Source organism: Notamacropus eugenii, chromosome 1 (assembly GCF_028372415.1).
Source record: "Notamacropus eugenii isolate mMacEug1 chromosome 1, mMacEug1.pri_v2, whole genome shotgun sequence".
NCBI lineage: Eukaryota > Metazoa > Chordata > Mammalia > Diprotodontia > Macropodidae > Notamacropus > Notamacropus eugenii.
Genome location: NC_092872.1, coordinates 87,401,326 through 87,420,443, shown reverse-complemented (window position 1 = coordinate 87,420,443; position 19,118 = coordinate 87,401,326). Strand labels below are relative to the sequence as shown.

The 19,118-nt window shown below is 42.2% G+C and overlaps 3 protein-coding genes across 6 annotated transcripts in view; 1 reads left to right on the top strand and 2 right to left on the bottom strand.

Annotated features, from left to right (window-relative positions):
• PMM2 (phosphomannomutase 2) overlaps positions 1–6,932 on the bottom strand; it is a 31,400-nt gene extending 24,468 nt beyond the window's left edge. Inside the window, exon 1 of one of the 3 annotated variants that reach the window (XM_072608722.1) lies at positions 6,858–6,932. Coding sequence is in view for 1 of the 3 variants with exons in the window: in XM_072608704.1 (XP_072464805.1) it covers positions 6,774–6,839 (66 nt within the window). In the remaining 2 variants the exon portion in view is untranslated. Of the gene's footprint in view, positions 1–5,955; positions 6,233–6,773 lie in introns of those variants that run through there. The other 2 variants (XM_072608704.1, XM_072608713.1) reach the window with 2 other exon arrangements.
• A 55-nt stretch (positions 6,933–6,987) lies between these two features.
• Positions 6,988–9,988, top strand: TMEM186 (transmembrane protein 186). Its single transcript, XM_072608734.1, has 2 exons — positions 6,988–7,142; positions 8,671–9,988. Exons 1-2 carry the CDS (start codon positions 7,011–7,013, stop codon positions 9,295–9,297), a joined length of 759 nt encoding a protein of 252 aa, XP_072464835.1. The 5' UTR covers positions 6,988–7,010; the 3' UTR covers positions 9,298–9,988.
• A 7,069-nt stretch (positions 9,989–17,057) lies between these two features.
• The window catches only part of ABAT (4-aminobutyrate aminotransferase), a 120,624-nt gene continuing 118,563 nt past the window's right edge, over positions 17,058–19,118 (bottom strand). For both annotated transcript variants that reach the window (XM_072608681.1, XM_072608691.1), the window contains one exon: positions 17,058–18,465. In XM_072608681.1, the coding sequence (XP_072464782.1) occupies positions 18,344–18,465 (122 nt within the window). In that variant the 3' untranslated portion in view covers positions 17,058–18,343. The remainder of the gene's footprint in view (positions 18,466–19,118) is intronic.

Sequence of the window (19,118 nt, the reverse complement as noted above, 5' to 3'; positions counted from 1 at the left end):
TGCAATGTTTCTTATTGGGTCATCAGCTCAAATAGCCAAATCAAGTCATCTAAAACCCTAAACCAAAACAAAACATAACAAAGAAAAGTTTGCTCATACTCACATTAGTGAAAATGACTTTAATAGTTTTAACAATCACATCGCTTTTTGTCAATCATGTTTATAACACACGTCATACTTTACAAACTTTAAAAAAAGCATAAAATTAAAACCTAATATATAAGATGTAGAGTTTAAAAATGTAAATAGCAATATGTGTATGTATCTTAAAATTCAAAATGGTATGAATTGTGTACATAGCACTTATCTAAAATCCAGTAAAGACTACGAAAGAGAATGTCTCAAGTATTTTATTCTTCCCTAGCTAAATTAGGAAGCAAAACAAGTTAACTCTGGTTGCAAAATACCAGAAATTCAGCATAATTCTTTCCCCAAATAGAGTCTTAATGCATAACTGACCACACCCTAATCTTACAGCAAAATGATGAGCTCACTCATCAGATATATGTAAGGTAATTAGGCGGTGCAAGACAAACAGTCTATTGATCAGACTAAAAGCAACATCCAGCTATGTACAATCACAATCCCTAGATAAAAACCACAAAAAGGTTCTTGGAGAAGTAATCACTTCCATGTTCTGAAACAACAGCCTTTTATATGGAGAGGCGGCATGTTAGAATAGGAAGAAGTCCCAGCTTCAACTCCTCTCCTCTAAGTTGTGTGACCACAGGCAAGTCATCTAACCCCTCCTGGGCCTCCATTTCCTCATCTGTAAAATGAGATTTGCTCTTCCTATTTTACAGGGATAGTGTGAGGGAAGTATTTTGTGAAACTTAAGGCACCAAATGGAAATTATTATTACTGATCATTATGAGGAGCTCTCACTGTGAATGTAAAACAATACTTTCACAAGTCCATCTATCATTTTTGAATACAGTTTATTCTGGCACGGGACGCTAACCAACTAGTTTCCAAATAAATTCTCTGCAAGATACAGGTCCAGAAAATAATTGAGCAAAATTACTTAATATTATGATTATCATTTCGAATACGTTACTTTCTTATTTTGTAATTTGCCAATAATCATGTTATATTGAAAGTAAAGTAATACTTCTATTAACAAAAAATGTATTCCATCAACCTTCTTCATGTACTACAGCTGGATGTCATCTCAGAGATCAGCTGGCCCTACATCTTTATTTTATAGATGAGAAAAGTAGAGAGGTGAAGCAATTTGCTTCACACAGCAAGTCATTGACAGTGTCAGAATTAGAGCCCTCATTTCCTGACACTCCAAGTGTTCTTTTCATGATCAATTCTTCACTCTTAGAGGCAGGAATGAAATAGGAAATATAGGTTATGTTTCAGGATGTCAAATGTGGTAAAGTTATATCATTGCAAAAAATAAAATATGCATAGGGCAGAAGGGATAATGGACAAATATTAGGAGAAAAGGGGTAGGAAACCCTGTATTCAGGCAAAGGAAGGGACTGGAGACATAACAAGGTCTGAAGAGAGAATGATGTGCCTGTAACATTGCTATGACCAGGGAAGATTCCTGACGCCACCTGACAAGGGGCATTGGCTTCTCTACCAATGAACGGCAACTAGAAATAAATAGACCTTCCAGGAGCAGCTTCAGCTCAAGTCCTAGTTTCTTTTTCCCAGAGGAATAGGAGGCCATCTGGTGGAGAGAAAGAAGAACCAGTTTTCCCCAAATTTCCTCACCTGTTAAAGAGTCAGAGCTTGCTGAAAGGGATCTTAGAAATTATTTGTCCAATTCTCTAATTATACAGAAGAGGAAATTGAGGCTTCCTGAAGTCAAGAATTCTTTTAACAGAAGGTAAAACTTTTGAATCCATAATTACTGACAAAAGGCTTAAAATGAAAATAGTGTTTTAAGTAGCATAGGAAAACACAATCACTAAAAATATTAGTGAAAGAATCACATTACAACTGGAGCAGAAATCCTCTTGTCTAACCTTTCTTTTACAGCTGAGAAAACTGAGGTAAAGAAAGTTAAATGGCTTGACAAAGAATTGAGAAAATGAACCTCTCTCCCTTGTTTGCAGAGAGAGGACAGTGGACGTGGAATAATCCCTACATGGTCAGACCCGGCTGATATCTTGGTTGGTTTTGATGAACTGCATTTTTTCCCTTTTTCATTCTTTGATACAAGGGATGGCTTGCTGGGTGGTATTATAAAAACGAAAGATATCAATGAAAAAATATTTAAAAGAAAATAAGTAGACTGGAGCTTAGGAATCATTTTATTAAATAGAGATTTGCAGCAATTGTATTTTCTAACTTTTCAGCAAAAAAGATATGAAGATTATTCTGTTAAAAAATACTTGAGCTAATATAGTAAGGGTTGAGGGTAAGCCTGGCAGAGTGGAAAGAGTTTTGGCCTTGGAATCAGAAGACTTGGGTTTGATTTGTGGCTCTAATGTTTACTAGCTTTTGAGTGATTTAAGCCATGCAAACCCTGATTCTGTTTCTCCATCTGTAAAATGAGGATTCATTTCACTCAGGAAGCAGTTATTAAACATCTACCTATGCTCCAGGTGGAGAAACAATATGTCCCAGTGCACAGAGGGCTGCCTTGGTGTGACATGGGTTCAAAGTACTTCTGACATGTGGCTGTGTCCCTTAAGTTCTCAGTGCCTTACAAATCACAGAGCAGTGGCCTATTTACATTAGCAGGAGAAATATCTTTACTGGGAGTTTCCTACACCAATTAAATAAGTCCCTACCAAAACAAACCAAAAAACTCCTCCTGGGTGCTGGGGATACAAAGACAAAAATGAAGCAATCCCTATCTTCAAGGAACTTACATTACTGAAAAATAAAGTTAATTCTCCCTAACTCATGGGGTTGTTGTAAGGGGGAAAACAGTTCTATTGCTAATAATTACTATAATTCATATCATCAACCATAAGTGTTTCTTTCAATGGTATATCCTGCTTCAATTTCAAGTTTTCAAGCTCCCTCTCCCACACTATCCTCCAGGAAGCCAATTCCAAGTAACTGGAAATTAAGGTGCAAAGTCTTTTCTTCTGACCTTAACCACTCTAACATGCAAATTTCACCCTCCTCCCCATCAAAAAAAGTGACCTGTGCTTGTGTATGAGGAAAATATTTAAGGTACAAAAGAGGTAGTCTACTCAAGTACCTATAACTTACATTTCCTTTGTATTTCAGGCCTCTCCACATTAGTATAATACAGTATTATTATTCTGCAGGTGCAACAGAAGGGGCTCATTAAATGTTCTGCTAATGTAAAAGTATCAATGGCTTATGAGACCCAGGGTCCTGTTTCAGACAGATCTGCATTAAATGAATGACTGGAGAAGTTACCTAGTCATTCGGTGCTTTAGTTTCCTTACCCAAATAATGAGAATAATACCTGTCCTAGAAAACTGAATGAAGGAGAGTAAATGAATGGCAGGTGTAGAGTTCAAGTGAGCACAGACTTATGTCCAGTCCATTGCAGTCCCTGGTTCACAATGTACCATGTATCTCTTGAGGAAATTTTGGAGCTCTGGATAATGCTGTCCTATGTAGATATTTACTAATCCAATTACTCCCTGACTGCCCTGCCCTCAATTTTCAATACTTCACTGAGCCATGATTCTTACTACTCCTCTGACCAATGGAGACTTCAAGGAACCCTCTCTAACTCATAAAGAGTTGTTTGGTTGAAAAGTTAATTTATCCGTCTTTGACATGGGCCGAGAGAAGAGCAAATTCTTAAAGCACCTGATGGGTAACTTTCCTCTCCACTCCAACTTCTGCCCTTATATTTGGGGGCTTCAGTTTACATACTGATGAAGTCTCAAAAGCTCCTGATCTCATTATCATCCACCTTCCCAATCTGTAACTTTCAGATTGCACTCTCTGACCACAACCTCCTATGTGTCTTCCTTCCCCCTTCTAAACTTATACTCTATCCTCAGTGTAACCTCTAATCATTTCACCCCTTCTTATGGGGTTCAGACTCTGGAACCTCCCTGAACTCCCTGGAATTTTCCCACTTAATCTGGCCTTTCATATTCAAATCTGTTGTCCTGGGCCTAGCCTGGGCCTTCCATTGTCTGTCACCTCTGGATTGCCCCACTTGCTTCCCACCCAAGCCCTCCAAAGCCTGATATCTCCTGATTGCCTTCAGCTGTTTTTAACCCTTGACTAGTCACCCCAGTCCCACTGAGATGCTCCTAGGACTTCTCCTCAAGACCCTCTCTAAACCCCCTCCTCCCATCACCCTAGATAGACCAACAGACCACTTCCAGATCCCTCCTACAGTCTTTTTTTGTATTTAAGTTCCATCTTGCCTCCATGAAGGCACTCAGATTCAATCCAGTTCAGACTCTGTCTATCCGGCCTACTTGTGAATACAAGAGTTACAAATGCTCAGGCTCCTTAAAAGTCAACCAATATGGCGAATATTTAATAAACTTTGTTTTTCTTTGGCTTGTGTCGAATTCATTCGAGCAGGCCCTGGCATGTTGGTCCTTTGGGGTTCCCAGCACCCCTCAGACCTCAACACTTCCTGCTCTCCCAGGTCATCAATCTTGTCTGGTCTTACTTTTCTCCCTTCAAAAGTCTTATTTTATCAGTTCATCTTTACACTGTCCTCTAACCTGGAATCTCTTTATTATTGCTGCTCAATCCTTTCTAAACCCCAGCCGTGGATTACTTCCTCCATTCCTGTCCAAGTACTACAAGGAAGTTACAACCTGGATGACTGGGTCTACCACAATCTGATGTTGGCTGATCTAAACTGGGATCTCTCAGTTATATACCAATTCTTTTACTCTTCCTTATCTGACAGGTTTTCAACACTCCTCACATGGTTTCCATTCCCATATCCAATCAGTTGTCAATGCTTGTTTCTACTTTTAAGCCTCCTGTTCCCACCTTCTCTCAACTTAAACCGTAACAACTTAGGTCTTCATCATCTGTCCCCAGGATTATTGCAATAACTTCCTAGTTGGTTCCACTGCATTTAGACTTTCTGCTACGTCCTTCACACAGGTGCCAAACTGTAAGTCTAAAGCACATGCCTGACCATATCACCATCTCTATTCAAGAAACTTCAAGGGCTCTCTAGGGAAAAAAAACCTCTCTAGCACTTAGGGATTTTCCCAATCTGGTTCCGTGAACAAGACATTCTGTCTCCCAACTCTGCCACTGCACGGACTCCCCTGTGTGTACAATGCTCTCTTTCCTTATTTCTGCCTCTTGGAAGCCTAGCTCGTTTCAAGTCTCTACTCAAGTGACACTTTCCACAAGAGATATTTTCTGATTTTCCTAATTAGTGCTCCACATTCTGCACCCTGTCTTCCACTAAGTTATTCTGTATATGTTTTATATTCATCGGTACATGAATGTACATGAATGTACGCGTACATGCTGTTCCCCAAATAAAATGCATGAACCTTGACGGCAGGGATCTTTACATCCCAAATGCCTTATCTATCTACCCACCTCACCCTCTATACTAACATGTACTTTCCAATAACAGTGACTTTGCTCAGTTCTATTCAGGAGTTTTTGCCTTGTTTGCTCAGACTCCATGCCTGGAAGAGATTCTCTTCACATACCAACTCCATTTCTTGAAGAACGTCAAGAGAACTTAGACATTCTCTAAGACACCTTTGCCGATTATCCCCCCAGTTGACAGTAATCTCGTTCTCAATTAAAAAAATTTTCTTTTGGTCTGGATTTCTCCTTTGCACTTAACTACATTCTTTCTTACAGCACACTTAGTTGTGCATGGTCTTATCTTGTGCTATTAAATTATAAATTATCTTGTCCTATTAAATTACTGCCACACATAATTGAGGAATTAGAATTCTTCATTACTGCGTGAAGTTAGTGCTTGATGGAGGCATTATTAGCTATGCAGGGGCAGCCAGGTGGTGCAGTGCAGGAGGCCCTGAGTTCAAATCTCACCTCAGACACTTGACACTCACTACCTGTGCGACCTTGGGCAAGTCACTTAACCCCAACTGCCTCATCCTGGGTCATCTCCAGTCACTGGATGAATCTCTGGTCACTGGATCCAGATGGCTCTGGAGGAGCAGTGAGGCTGGTGCCCTGCACAGCCCTCCCTCACTCAGAACAAGGTCAAGTGCGAGTCCTGTCATCCTTCCTCTGATGGTGGGGTCTTCTTGGGCACACGCACGTTAGCTAGGCAGACCTCTCTGCCTCAGCATCCCCATCTGTAAAGTGAGATAACCACTGCACCCACAGAACAGGGTGGCCTCGAGCCGCGACAGGAAACAGCGCACACCTGTAAAGCGCTCTCTAAGTGCCAGCCACCACCACCCTACCTCCCCAGGTCCGCAGCGGGCGCCTGGTCAGCGGCGGCACAATCACGCCCCCAGAGCCACCACCCAGACCGGGTCGGAGCCCTTCTCCAAAGGGAGAGCGAGGTGTGGAGGCCGCCCGTGCTACACACAGGCCACGGGGAGCCGAAGCCGTCTGGGATCCGGAGCCCGGGGCTAGGGGTTCGAATGCCGGCAATGCTGCCTATTAGCCAGGTGAGGTTGGGCCTCAGTGTCTTCGTCAGTAAAACGAGGTGACTGGTCGGTCCGGATCACGGGTGCTCCCAAGCGCTAGGACCCCACGGGTTACCGGCCCCTCCCGTTCCCTGCCCCGAGGCGCCGGGCCTCTTCCCCTCCCCCTTCTTCTCCCCCTCCGCCGCACACGGGGAAACAGAGGCTCCGAGAAGCAGGCGGCCGCAGGGGGCGGGCTCGGGCTCTGCTTGCCTGTCGTGGGGCGGTGAGGGTCCCGTCGACGTCGAAGAGGCAGAGGACAGACGCCGAAGCCGCCATCCCGACACCTCGGCTCACCAGCACGACGGGACGCGCTGGCGCTCCAAGCTTCCCGGATTTGCCTCACGAGCCGCGGGGCACGTCGGGAAGGTGAAAGATCAGAGGCTGCCAAGTCGCACCTCTAAACCTCTTCTAGAGCGCACGACGACCCGCGGAACTACAACTCCCAGAATGCAAAGCCCCCAATATATCCCATCCCTCCCTGAGCTACGACCCATAGAGGTCAGGACACGCACGCCGCGGAGCCAAGTAGTTCCGGAGGACGGAGCAGGTTCGCTTCCGGAAGCGGGCGGCGGTACCATGGTGAGCAGCTGGGTTTCCGAGTGTAGGCAAGTGGGAGAGATCCACTAGCGGGAGTCCGAACCTAATTACCCCATCTTCCGTAGGCGGGAAGAAACCCCTCCCCCCCCCTCGTCTGCGGGCAAGGGCAAAACCTCAGGCCTAAGGCCCCGTGTCACCTCGTGACGTCGTGAAGTCAGTTCAATGGAGTACCTTCCATAACCATTTATTAGGCCCCTACCATGGGCTGTTGTGCTGAGGCCTGAGACAGTTCCGGTCCTCCCAGAGCTCACCCAGCGTACCAGAAATGTATACAAAGTAGCCACGTACAGGACACGTAGGTCCTTAAAGAGGGCCGGGCTACGGGCCCCGTCCTCCGCTCGCCTTCCCGTTCGAGGTCTTTTATCCCAGTCTAGTCCCGAAGCCCCCGTGGTTCCTGGTGCTGCAGACCCGCCCTGAAGGCTGCAGCCCTCGGGCCCTCGGCGCCCCTTAACTGGGCTGTTCTTTGACCTACCCCACTACCCCTGCCCCTCGCGGCGCCCCAGATAAGCACTCTGCCCTCCCTTACCTGGGTTTGGGACGTTGCGGCCCAACAGGCCTTCTTGATGGAACTCTGCATGGACTGCAGGAAATTAATCATTAGATAATATCATTAGAGTGACGTCTTTGGGTAACAATGCCTAAAACGCTCTTCTTTCCTCACCTCTGCTTCTTTTAGACTCTTTCGCTTCCTTCAAGGGTCATGTCAGAAATCATCTAATAAGGGATTCCAGTAATCCCTTCCAGCCTACTTATTAATGCCTTCTGCATCAGATCAGTCTGAGAGTAATGGCTGTGCACGAGATTAGCCAATCCCCCCCTCCCAAAAAAATAGTCCCTGCCCTCAAGGAGCGCATGCTCTAATAGGAGAAAGAAAATGGAAACAACTGTGTATAAACGTTATACACAGGATAAATTGAAAATGGCAGAGGAAAGGCACTAGAATTAAGAAGAATTAGGAAAAGCTTCCTGTAGACTGGGGGGCGTGGACAGGTCAGATTTTAGCTGGGACTTAAAAATAGACAAGGAAGGAAGGAATTTCTAGTGTTTAGTTTGAGGACACCAGAGTCACTGGATCACAGAGTATGGGGCCAAGTTTTGAAGTGATGAGGTTAGCCCTGGGCCTTAAGAAGATCACTGATACGTGAGTGGAGGATGAACTGGGGTGGGGAGAGACTTGAGGCAGGGAGACCAGCTAGCAGGCCGTAGGCTCAGTAGCATGTGGTAATCTACACCAGAGTGTTGACCTTGTCAGAGGAGATAACGGGGCAAATGTGAGCTGCGAGCAAGGTGGAATCAACAGAAATGGACAATTTACGGGTTATGGGAGGTGAGAGTGAGGAGTTGAGATTAACATCTGGGTTGTTAGCCTGGGAAATTCATATTATCTGTATTATTATTAATCTTTGTATCTACTTCCTTGTGTATATGCTATATACCCCTGAGGGCAAGGATTTGACTTCCCTGTTACTATGTATTGGGATTTGTGAGAGGTCATTCTTTTCCCTTCCAGGTTACCATCTTCAAAGCTGGTTTCCCAATTCGTTGGGTAGTGATGTTGCAGTCAAGGCCTTGGTTTTGCAAGATGCAAGTTCCCAGTTTGTATGTGGGCAGGCCTGTCTCCACATCCCCTGATAAACCATCAACCATAGAGGCTGAAAAATTCCAGATGATTTATCGCTTTCCTGGCATCAGATTCTGTGGATCACTGTCCCGGGTGAAGATTCTGCAGACAGGGATTACTATGGTAATATTGCCACTGTCCTGTTATTGGTACATGCAGGGCTTCATTCCCCTGGACTCCCTGTCTTTCACAGGAGGTGTTGCTAGCTTTGCCCTAGCCATGTTGTACTGGATTAGTCATTTCTTTCGTCGGCTTGTTGGAATCCTTTATGTGAACGAGGCTGGCACTGTGTTGCGCGTGGCACACCTGACCTTCTGGGGCCGGCGTCAAGACACATATTGTCCGGTGGCCGACATAATTCCTGTATCTGAGACCAGTGAACGTGCCTTTGATGTGTTCTTGAAGATCCAGCAGTACAATAGTGATCAGACCTTCTACTTAACATTGCGTTTTGGACACATCCTGGATAGGAAACGATTTGTGCAAGTGTTTGGGAAACTTGATGGAAAACACTGATGGTTTGGAAGAAAACCTGGACCTTAGGGGAATGTGCTTTCCCTGGAGCTTTGAATGGTAGCCTCAAGTATGCCTGTACTGGACCTGCACCAAGCATATCTCCCAGGGCTTAAACTAGAGAGGGAGGTTAAGAGACCAGAAAGTTGAGTGTCTGGTGGCACACAACAGGGATCTACTGTGTGCCAAGCACTTGTCTTTCAAAATCAAGAGATAAGTGAACTAGAAGCCGACCTAAGTTTCTGGTAGAACAAGTTGCTGAACTTTGAAAAGGGAGTACTCAGTGGAACTGTGAAACTGGTTTTAGTGGTGCAGTGGGAATTGATTTTTCCACTTTCATTCTTTTTCTGGAAAAGGCAGTTTGATTTTTGGAGAGAAAATTGTCAGGACACAGTGGTCCTTGTTCTGCTGTTGGCTGATTATAATGACCATAATGGCATGTTAATGACGTTCAGTTTATCAGAAAGAAAGTATTACTCTGCTAATATGTGGTAGATGCTTGAGGAAGACATGACTAATATAAAACGTGGCTATTTCATCCCCCTCAGAAAGGCAGCTTTGTGCACTCCTCAGAAACGGGATGGAAATCAGAGGTTTGCATAACATCACAATTGTGATTTTTTTTTAACCTTTCAGAGATTAAAATAATGTTACACTGTAAATATTGCAGTATAATAAAAGCTGTGAGAGTTGAGTTGTTTGTTCATGTATTTCTGGTTTTTTTTTACAGAGCTTCATCAGGGCAGCATGACTCATTGGGTGAGGCTGCAGGTGTCTTGGTGGGAAGAGGGATAAACTGGCTGCCAAGTGGTTTTAATGAAGGTCTTCAACAGGTGCTGTCTACTGAAGACTCATGTTTTGGGGATAGGGGATGGTTGCAGTAACTTGATTCATGGTCGAAAGAATTAAAAGGGGTCCTTTGCAAGTACTACTGCAAGCTAACCATGAGATATATCAGCCTGTAAAACCTGAAGCAGCATTTTAAGTGGTGTTAAATTACTCCAGTTACTTGCATAACTTGACTCATTGATGAATTTGTTTCATGTCAAAAAATGGGAGACAAAAGAATAGTACAAGCCGTTCAAGGAAATACTAAGTATAGGGGAGAGAACTTGAAAAATGATTATAGTTTAAAAGGATAAAGGAAAAATATTTTCCTTCCATTTTTGCTCACTTTATATTGATAAATGTAAATAAGAGGTCATAAGTTTACCTGGAAGTTTCAGCAGTTAGCTCTTAACATTCACTTGAGGAGGTAAGTAACTTTGGTCGATGGGATTTAGAATTGTAAGGGGATCTCAGGAATAATTTCACTTTTCAGAACTTAGTCCTTCAGATATGAAGTTGATATTATTAACTATCAAGGCATGCCAAGTTATTTTTTAGTAGTGGGACATGGTGTAGTGACCTTGGAACCTTTGCCTCAGTTTCCTCATTTATGAAATGAAGAAGTTGTAAATGATGACTTCTAAGGTCCCTTCCAGCTCTAAATATATTATTCTAATAAAAAGATTTGACAGTAAATGTTCACTGGACAGATGTGCACTAGCAGTCACAGACTAGAATCTAGGTTCTAGTATGGGCTCTGCCACTAAGGAATTGTGTGAACTAGAAGAGTTCCAAAGTTCTTTTGAGCGCTGACATTGAGGCTCATGCAATACCACCAGAGGGCGCAAAAAAAAAAGAGGAAAAAAAAAAAGCAAATTGTTGGTCATCTTAAACTCAACCAGACTTTGCAACAAACAAAACAAAAAACCAACTGGAAGGAAATTGTGGTTTCTGCAACACAGTTCTGGCAATTGTCCCAATTTATTTTGCAGGTCTTCTGAGATCTAGTCCAACCCCTACCGAAGCCATAGATCCTATTTAAGGTAGCCAATCAATCTGAAAAAAATGGATATTATCAACTGACTGAAGAATTCTTTTCCAAGTAATAAAATGGTTTGCTTTTTAAACCATTAAGCCAGCTTTAAACATGGACTATAAAACAGCAAGGAAAAGCAAATTAACTTTGGTGTATCTGCAGCTGTCCTTTGTACAATAGAATGGATCCCTTTATAACAACTACTTTCAGAGGACAGGATTACTACTTGGATTACAGGTGACCATATTACATCAATATAATTTTTAGAATTATTTATTGCACCTAATTTTTTATGGACCTATGTTTTAAGTTACGTTATTATGTGTTTGTCCTTTGTTGCCGAAGAAGACCATGCCATCACAGAAATAATGACATGACTTGCACTTGACTTTATTTTGAGTGAGGGAGGGCTGTGCAGGTCACCAGCCTCACTTCTCCTCCAGAGCCATCTGAATCCAGTGACCAGATATTCATCAGGATGACTGGAGATGACCCAGGATGAGGCAGTTGGGGTTAAGGGACTTGCCCAAGGTCACACAGCTAGTGAGTGTCAAGTGTCTGAGGTGAAATTCGAACTCAGGTCCTCCTGACTCCTGCACTGGTGCTCTATCCACTGCACCACCTAGCTGCCCCTATGTTTTAAGTAGATTCTACTATCAATGGCCATGGCAGCTTAGAACATAAGAGTATAGGACTAGAATTAGGAAGACCTCGGTTTGGATCCTTCCTTCGACATTTACTAGTCGCGTGACTCCAAGAAGTTACTTACCTTTGGGGCCGTAATTCCTCATCTTTAGCATGAGGGAGCTGTTTTAGATAACTTCTGTAGTCTCTTCTAGCTCTAGATTTGTGATCCTATAACTGCCCAAGGTTTGGTCTTTTGCAGGCAAACTTATTTGATTGTGATAATTGATGAATCTAGTGTTTACATAGTACTGCAAGGTTAGCAAATGTATTTCATGTTATCTGGTTTGATCCTCACAATAATTTTTGATCCCCATTTTACAGATAAGGAAGCTGAGGCTGAGTAATATTCAGTGACTTGCCTAAGGGTTACACAGCTAGTAACTTGTAAGGCTAGTTTTGAATTCCCATCTTCCTGATTCACAAGGTCATCGCTCTATACACTATACAGTCTAGCTGCCCATGCTACATCATGTCATTTGGTCTCTTCACTGGTGCTCCTGGCTTCTGAACTTCCTTTCTTGGTGCACTGCCCAAAGGCCTTCCGACCCAGGGGACATGAGCCCCATGTGCAGTTCCCCTTCTCATCCTCTTTGCGTTGACCTAGAACTGGGTACTGAGCAACACAGTTGCCAGCTTGGGCCTGTCATTGTGCCCTGGCCTGGATGGGGGTGGTGATGGAGGGGGTAAGACCCAGTGTGGTTTGGGGACCTCCTTTTGTCCTGGCACTGAAGTGCTTTCCTGGCAGCAGGGAGTCTTGAGAAGCCAGACACTGTCTTGCAAGTTGTTCCCTGAGATCTGGGAGTGTTTAAGGCTCATAATGCCTTATGTATAGATGCTTAATAAATGCTGTTGATTGAAGTCATGGAACCTTCAGTAGCTCTCTATTGTCTACTGAATAAAACTCAAATTCCTTTTCCTCGCATTGAAGGCCCTCCAAAACATGACGGCATTCTACCTTTCCAGCCCTGCCTCAGATGTTTCCCCTCTTCCTCCCACCTTTATGCTCCCGCTAAACACTGTACCCCATATGACTGGGATAAAAGAAGACTCACCACCACTAGAGGTGGCCTTTTCCTTCTTGCCTTCCCCCCACCCCTTGACCCTTGCTCTCATAGAACTCATGAGATGGTGTCCAACAACTCCTTTCTGGCAGCATAGTGGACCACTAGGTCTTAACATCTGCCCTGACATGGCTTATATCTTGGCCTCCATTGTCAGAAGACTCAACTTATGTCATCTAAGCTCCACTTCCTGCCCCCCCCCCCCCCATGCCATTTGCTGATAAATGCTGCCACATCTTTAGGGCTTTCAGGCCTTTCAATCTGTCATATACCACCTTCTTTTATGTATTTTCTTCCTCCAGTGACAGCGTGAGCTGGAAAGCCAGGACTGTCTCATTTTTTCCCATTTATGTCCTCAGTGTTTAACACAATGTTAAAATTGGATTTTGTGCTTGCCACATGGTAAGTGTTCATTTATTCATTCATTCTTATATTACTCCCCATGCCTGGAATATTTTTTTTTTTTTTTAAGAATTCTTTCCCATTTTTAAAATCTCAACTCAAATACTGCTTCCTATAAGGAACTTTCCCTGATTTTCTGATTTGGACTTTTTGCTTTTTCCATAGCATTTTGCTTTATACCTCTCCAACACACTTACAATGTAATACAGTTATTGGAATTCAGGGACTATTTCCTTTTTGTCTTTTTAACATCTAGCACATTTTGACACATAGTGCTGCTCAAATGCTTATTAATTGTAGACCTCATCCCTCCATGATCAGCTCTATGAGGACAGCTTCTGCCTTATTTGAAATTTGTAACCCCCCTCGCACCCAACATAATGCTGCACATAGTAGGTCCTTAATATACATCAAACTGTAATTGTAGTGACAGCACATTTCTGCTAAAGATGAGGCTTATCCAATGATAGGCCTTATCAGTATTTGTTGAATTTAATTCAATTATATTCATTTGATAACATCAAAAACAGTGCTAGGTGCCTGGCATGTACAAATAAAAATGTGACACAGTGCACTAGGCCTGGAGTCAGGAATAGCTGATTTTGAATATGCCCTCAGACACTCACTGGTTGTGATCCTCAGCAAGTTAACTTAGCCTCTGTGAGAGATAAGAGCAGTCAGTGCCCATTCTCAGGGTTGTGAGGATTAAATGAGATATTTGTAAAGTGCCTTGCGGATGTAAAGCACTGTTATTTAAAAATACTATAGACTGCCTTCAGGGAGCAGAGCCAGACTTTTCATGTACCACTATTGTTTCAATAGACATGGTGGACCTTTAACATCCATGGACTAAAACTCGTTTGACAGGCTGGTTATTGTTAGTTGGTTTGCATTGTTAAAGAGTAACCAGGGTTAGGGCTTTTAATTAGTATTTTATGGCACTTGGGCTTGTAGGTCTGTATCTTGAAAGTAATATGGCACCCTTTAACATGCCTCCCTCTCCACTCCCCACCATAAACAACAGAGTCCAATTTTTATGGCCTTGTTTTGATCCTGTTCCATTCAACTCTAACATCCTGTGTTATTAAAGTTAATCGGGAGGCTTTACTACCTCTGGCTGTGTTTATATAGACCCTGTTTATAAAACAGCCATCTTTCTGATTAACAGTGTAAGTTTACTGTAGGATTCATTTAAAGCTATAAATTGCTCAGATACGAGGATTCCTATTTAAGAATAAAAATTACCTTTAAAGAAATCCTATATACTTTTTAAGAGGAAAAGAAGACATATGTCTAATTATGTAGGTTAATAGAGGGGAGAAAGAAAATGCAAAAGAGGACTGGGTTCAAATTCCATTTGTGCTACTTATTACCTGTATGACCTTAGACAAGTGGGTTAACCTCTCTAGGTTTATTTCCTTAGCTTTAAGAAGGAAGGGCTTGATTTAGAAGTGTCAACAACTTGACCCACAGCACTCCTGAGTTTGGCCCAAACCAGATTAAAACGTAATTAGGAAATATTTAACAAAATTACTAAAAATACAAGAAAACATAGTTAACATTTTTTTTGGTTTTATTTTTGTGATGAAATCGGGGTTAAGTGACTTGCCCAGGGTCACACAGCTAGTAAGCATCAAGTGTTTGTGACGAGATTTGAATTCCTCCTGACTCTTAACCATTTTGCCACCTCGCTGCCCCAATAACATGTTTTTAAAACTAAGTCAATATGCAGCCCACAGGAATTCTTATGTATGGATTCGTTGCCCCTGGTTCTATTTGATTTTGGCATGACTGGATAAGATGATTTCCACTCAGTCTAGTGTTCTTTATATCACAGCCCTAAAGACTTAATGCAGATACCCCTCATGAAGGCAGAATCTCAATTACTTTTTTTAAAAAATGTTTGTTTGGCATCTACTAAGTGCTTATTGTTGTGTGTTGCTTCTTTCTCTGTGGTTCCAACCTCCCTTTGGCTGCTGTTAAGATCTTCCTGATGATACCAGGGCCTTCTCATCTAATACTGACATCTAACATTGACCACCATACCCACAGACTCTTAGAAGCCTAAGTGGTTGCTGCTGTGAAAGAGGTCACATTTATACTGGAGATATTCAATTATAAATATTTTATTTAAGAATATTGATTAACACAGGAAATGGATTTAATTCATGGAACTGTGTACATGGTCAGCAGTTACATTGTGAAGTGTAGTTAGTTTCTTTGACATTTATTTGGCACTGTCCACAGAACACTGTAAACAATATCACTTCTTATGCTTAGGTATGCAGTGCTCTCTAGTAAGTTTTCTATCATGATCTGATAAATATATACATATATACGTATATATATATATGTATGTTGTGCACAATCCTACATGGTTACTGAGTGTCAGTAAAAATTATAAAAAAACACCCATTTATAATAAAAGTGAGGATGTGAATAGGACTCAATATTACTGGACCTTGTTTTCTGTAAAAGTACATGACTTGCTAGAGACACTTACTAAAATCTACTAAACTGATATGTTTCACGAGCTAATTTCCAGTTGTTGGCCACTGAAGGTCTTCCTCACTTAATCTGCCCTTAATGGTTGCATGTTGAATTTTCCTGTTTATTCCATCACAATCCTTTGTTTTTCATGAGTCTTAAATCTTTGATTATATAATTATTTTCCTCTAGCTTCTGCTAATTATTTTTCCTCAATGGACTTTCCAGGGTACGCATTATGCAATATAGACCTGTTAATAAAGAGGCATTTAAAAACATATGCTAGAAGGAACTCTCCTTGGTAATGAATGGATAATACCCAAGGAAACTACTTTGTAGGTGAAATAATTACATTCCCAGGCCAACCCCTAGAGGGAAGACAGCATAAAACTGGACCCAGTATCCCCACCCAAGAAAATGAAATATCAGTTAGACCCTGGCTAAGAAAACCTTTGAGAGTTATACAACCTCATTTACTGGAGTATTTCATTTATGGCTAAAAGTTGGCTAAAGTTCATAGTAGGGAAGAATACTTAGCAAATTCATGAATTGTGTTTTTCTTTATACTTATAGTTCAATATGCCTTTATTGGAGGTGTCAGCACATGAAACTATTGGCTGAGCATGGGTCCCTGGTATTAAATGTAGGAAGGTGGGGAAGGAAGTCAGACGTTCTTAATTTTTTTGTGGGTGCTATTGGCTTTAATTAAGGCAGAATTTTATACTAAAAGAAATCTAAACAGCCTTAGGGATGAAAATGCCAATAGTCACAATTTTTGAATTTGCTGATTCTTCCTGGCTATAGGTAATAACTGGCATTCAGACTTCTGCAACAATATTTATATGGATGTCTGCTGGTCTCTAGAGACTTTAATGATGCCTTTGAGATCTTTGGGTGAAAAGTTATAAAAGGGCCAAGTGCTTAGCCTTATTGTGCCCATTTTATATAATGTTAAATGGAGGCACCAGAAAATGAAATGATTAGCTCATAGTTAACAACTGACATTCAGGGATAGAAGCTGGACCACCAACTACAGTTCCGTGCTTCCTTTTGAAAAGAGTGTTTAGGATGATAATCACCAACTAGAGCTAGTCAGTTCAAAATTAAATTAGTCTTGGGCACCATCCAATTGTGTAAGAGAAAGGAAATGAACATTAGCATAATCTACATCCTAAGAAAATATCTTTCTAAGAAACATTTTGAATGGCAATACAGTGAAACCACCCAAAACAAACCAGCAATGAACAGGTTAACATTCCACATTTACAGCTCTTGCACAGTAATCAATAAATCTCTTTAATATGGATGCTTCCCTCAAGAAGAATCCAGTCAAGCAACAGACTTACTCTGCATAACAACTATGCTTTTCACAGAGCTCCTCAGAAATGGAGCAGATGTTGAGAAACAACAGGTAGACAAAGAACACTGTTTTCATGGGAATAGTAAGGGGTCTGGGATGGGGATAGTGGGAAAGACCTCCAGTATTATACAATGTATCAGAGGCAAGAGGAATAAGTAATTCTGTGGCCCCTGTTTCCAAATGTTGCTTTCCCAGGAGTGAGGCTGCAGGCTTGTGCTTCAGATGCTTCCCTTATATCCCTATGGAAACTCAGAGGCAGAGATTCTTGTGTATGGATGTATGACATGACATTCAGCATCATGAATGAGCAATTGGAATGACAGATACATATCAAAATGGAAGTCTGTCAGAGGTCCAAGGAAGCAGCAACAATTCCTTTGCTCCTTCCCTCCTCAGTCCCCTTCTCTCCTTCCCAAGCTCCTAATCAGACCTGGGAACTTCCTGGCCTCTGATGGCAGACCTTTTGGCAAGACTCAAGTACCTGCCCCTCCACTGGACACAAATGGGAGAAGTAAAATAAAAGCTGACCACCAAGCCAGCCAGATAGAGTCCCCCTGAGGTCGTCACATATCTGGACTGAACTGACATGTCTAAGAGGGCCAGCAGGCCCCTATTTTCCACTCTTGACCTGAACTCATCACTCTACAGTTGAAATACAATTTTATCCATTAGTTCTGTACCGCAGTGAAGAATGGAACCTTCTCAGGTCCCCTGTAGGGCTAGACAAGAATGATCTCATTTTATTTTTGTTTTTATTTTGCATAGGGAGGAAGTTAAACAAACTAGCCACTGAAGGGATCTGACACCAGACCTGAAACTCAAGAGTTTTCTAACTCCTAGTCCCATGTACAGGTCTCATGCCTGGCTTTAAAAGAGAAATTTAGGTAGGGTGTCAACAGCCCCACCCAAAAACTGCCTGTGGTCAGGACACTGGAGGAATTGTCTTTAAGTCAGCATGTGATATTGGCATAGTTGGAGAGAAGACCCAAGCCAATTCCCCTCTTCTTCCTCCTACCTTCCCAAACCACCTAATACACCCCCCCTGTCACCCAACCCAACCCAACCAAAAATAGCCCTCCAGTTTATGGATTCACCTTTGGGTACTTTAAGTGAAAATATGAAAGAGGCAAACTAATCAATTTGACAGTTGTGGAGGTTGAGACCTCAGTGCAATGGAAAAATAATCCTTTACTTGAAGTCTGCTAAGATGTCACTAAAAATGTTGAGGAAAAGGTGTGCGTGGTGATCCCTGAAGACCAACGTTGGGCGGAAACGGATGGACCTGTCACCACAGCCTCCCAGGACTACACCTGGAAGAAAACAAGAAGCCAGAGTGACTCAACTACAAGAATAACTTACACTTTTCCTAGTACTTTAAGGTTTTCATGGAATATGTGAAGGGGACCAATTTATAAGACTGAGAAAGTAGACAGGAGTCAGTTTGGTGAAGGGCTTCAGATGTAAAATAAAGGCATTTATATTTGATCCTAGAAGAAAGGAGCTATTGGGGCTTACTGAAGAGGGGAGTGACATGGTCAGACTTGTGCTTTAGGAATATCAATTTGGCAGCTATCTGGAAGATGGATTAGAGTAGGGAAAAACTTGAGGCAGGAAGACCAATGGGATTATGGCAATAGTCCAAGGGAGAAGAAGAATCATAGGACTTGCCAACTTTGAATATATGGGGTAAGGGAGAGTAAGGAATTGAGAAGGACTTTGAGATTGCCAACTGTTATGTCTTTAGAAGTAGTGGTGCCCTTGACAGAAATGGTAAGTTTGGAAGAGGAATGGGTGTTTGGGGAAGGATAAGCAGTTTAGTTTTGAATATGTTAAATATGAAGTGCCCATGGGACATCCAGTTCAAAATGTCCAAATGGCAGCTGAGGATTAAGGGTTAAAGCTCAGGAAGGAGACCAGAGCTGGATAGTATGTATGTATGTACGTATATGTGTCTGTATATATG

Coding starts and splice junctions, on each gene's coding strand:
- TMEM186 (XM_072608734.1), top strand. CDS start 7,011: ATGCAAAGCCCCCAATATATCCCATCCCTCCCTGAGCTACGACCCATA. Junction 7,143..8,670: donor AAGCGGGCGGCGGTACCATG/GTGAGCAGCTGG, acceptor TTTCCCTTCCAG/GTTACCATCTTCAAAGCTGG.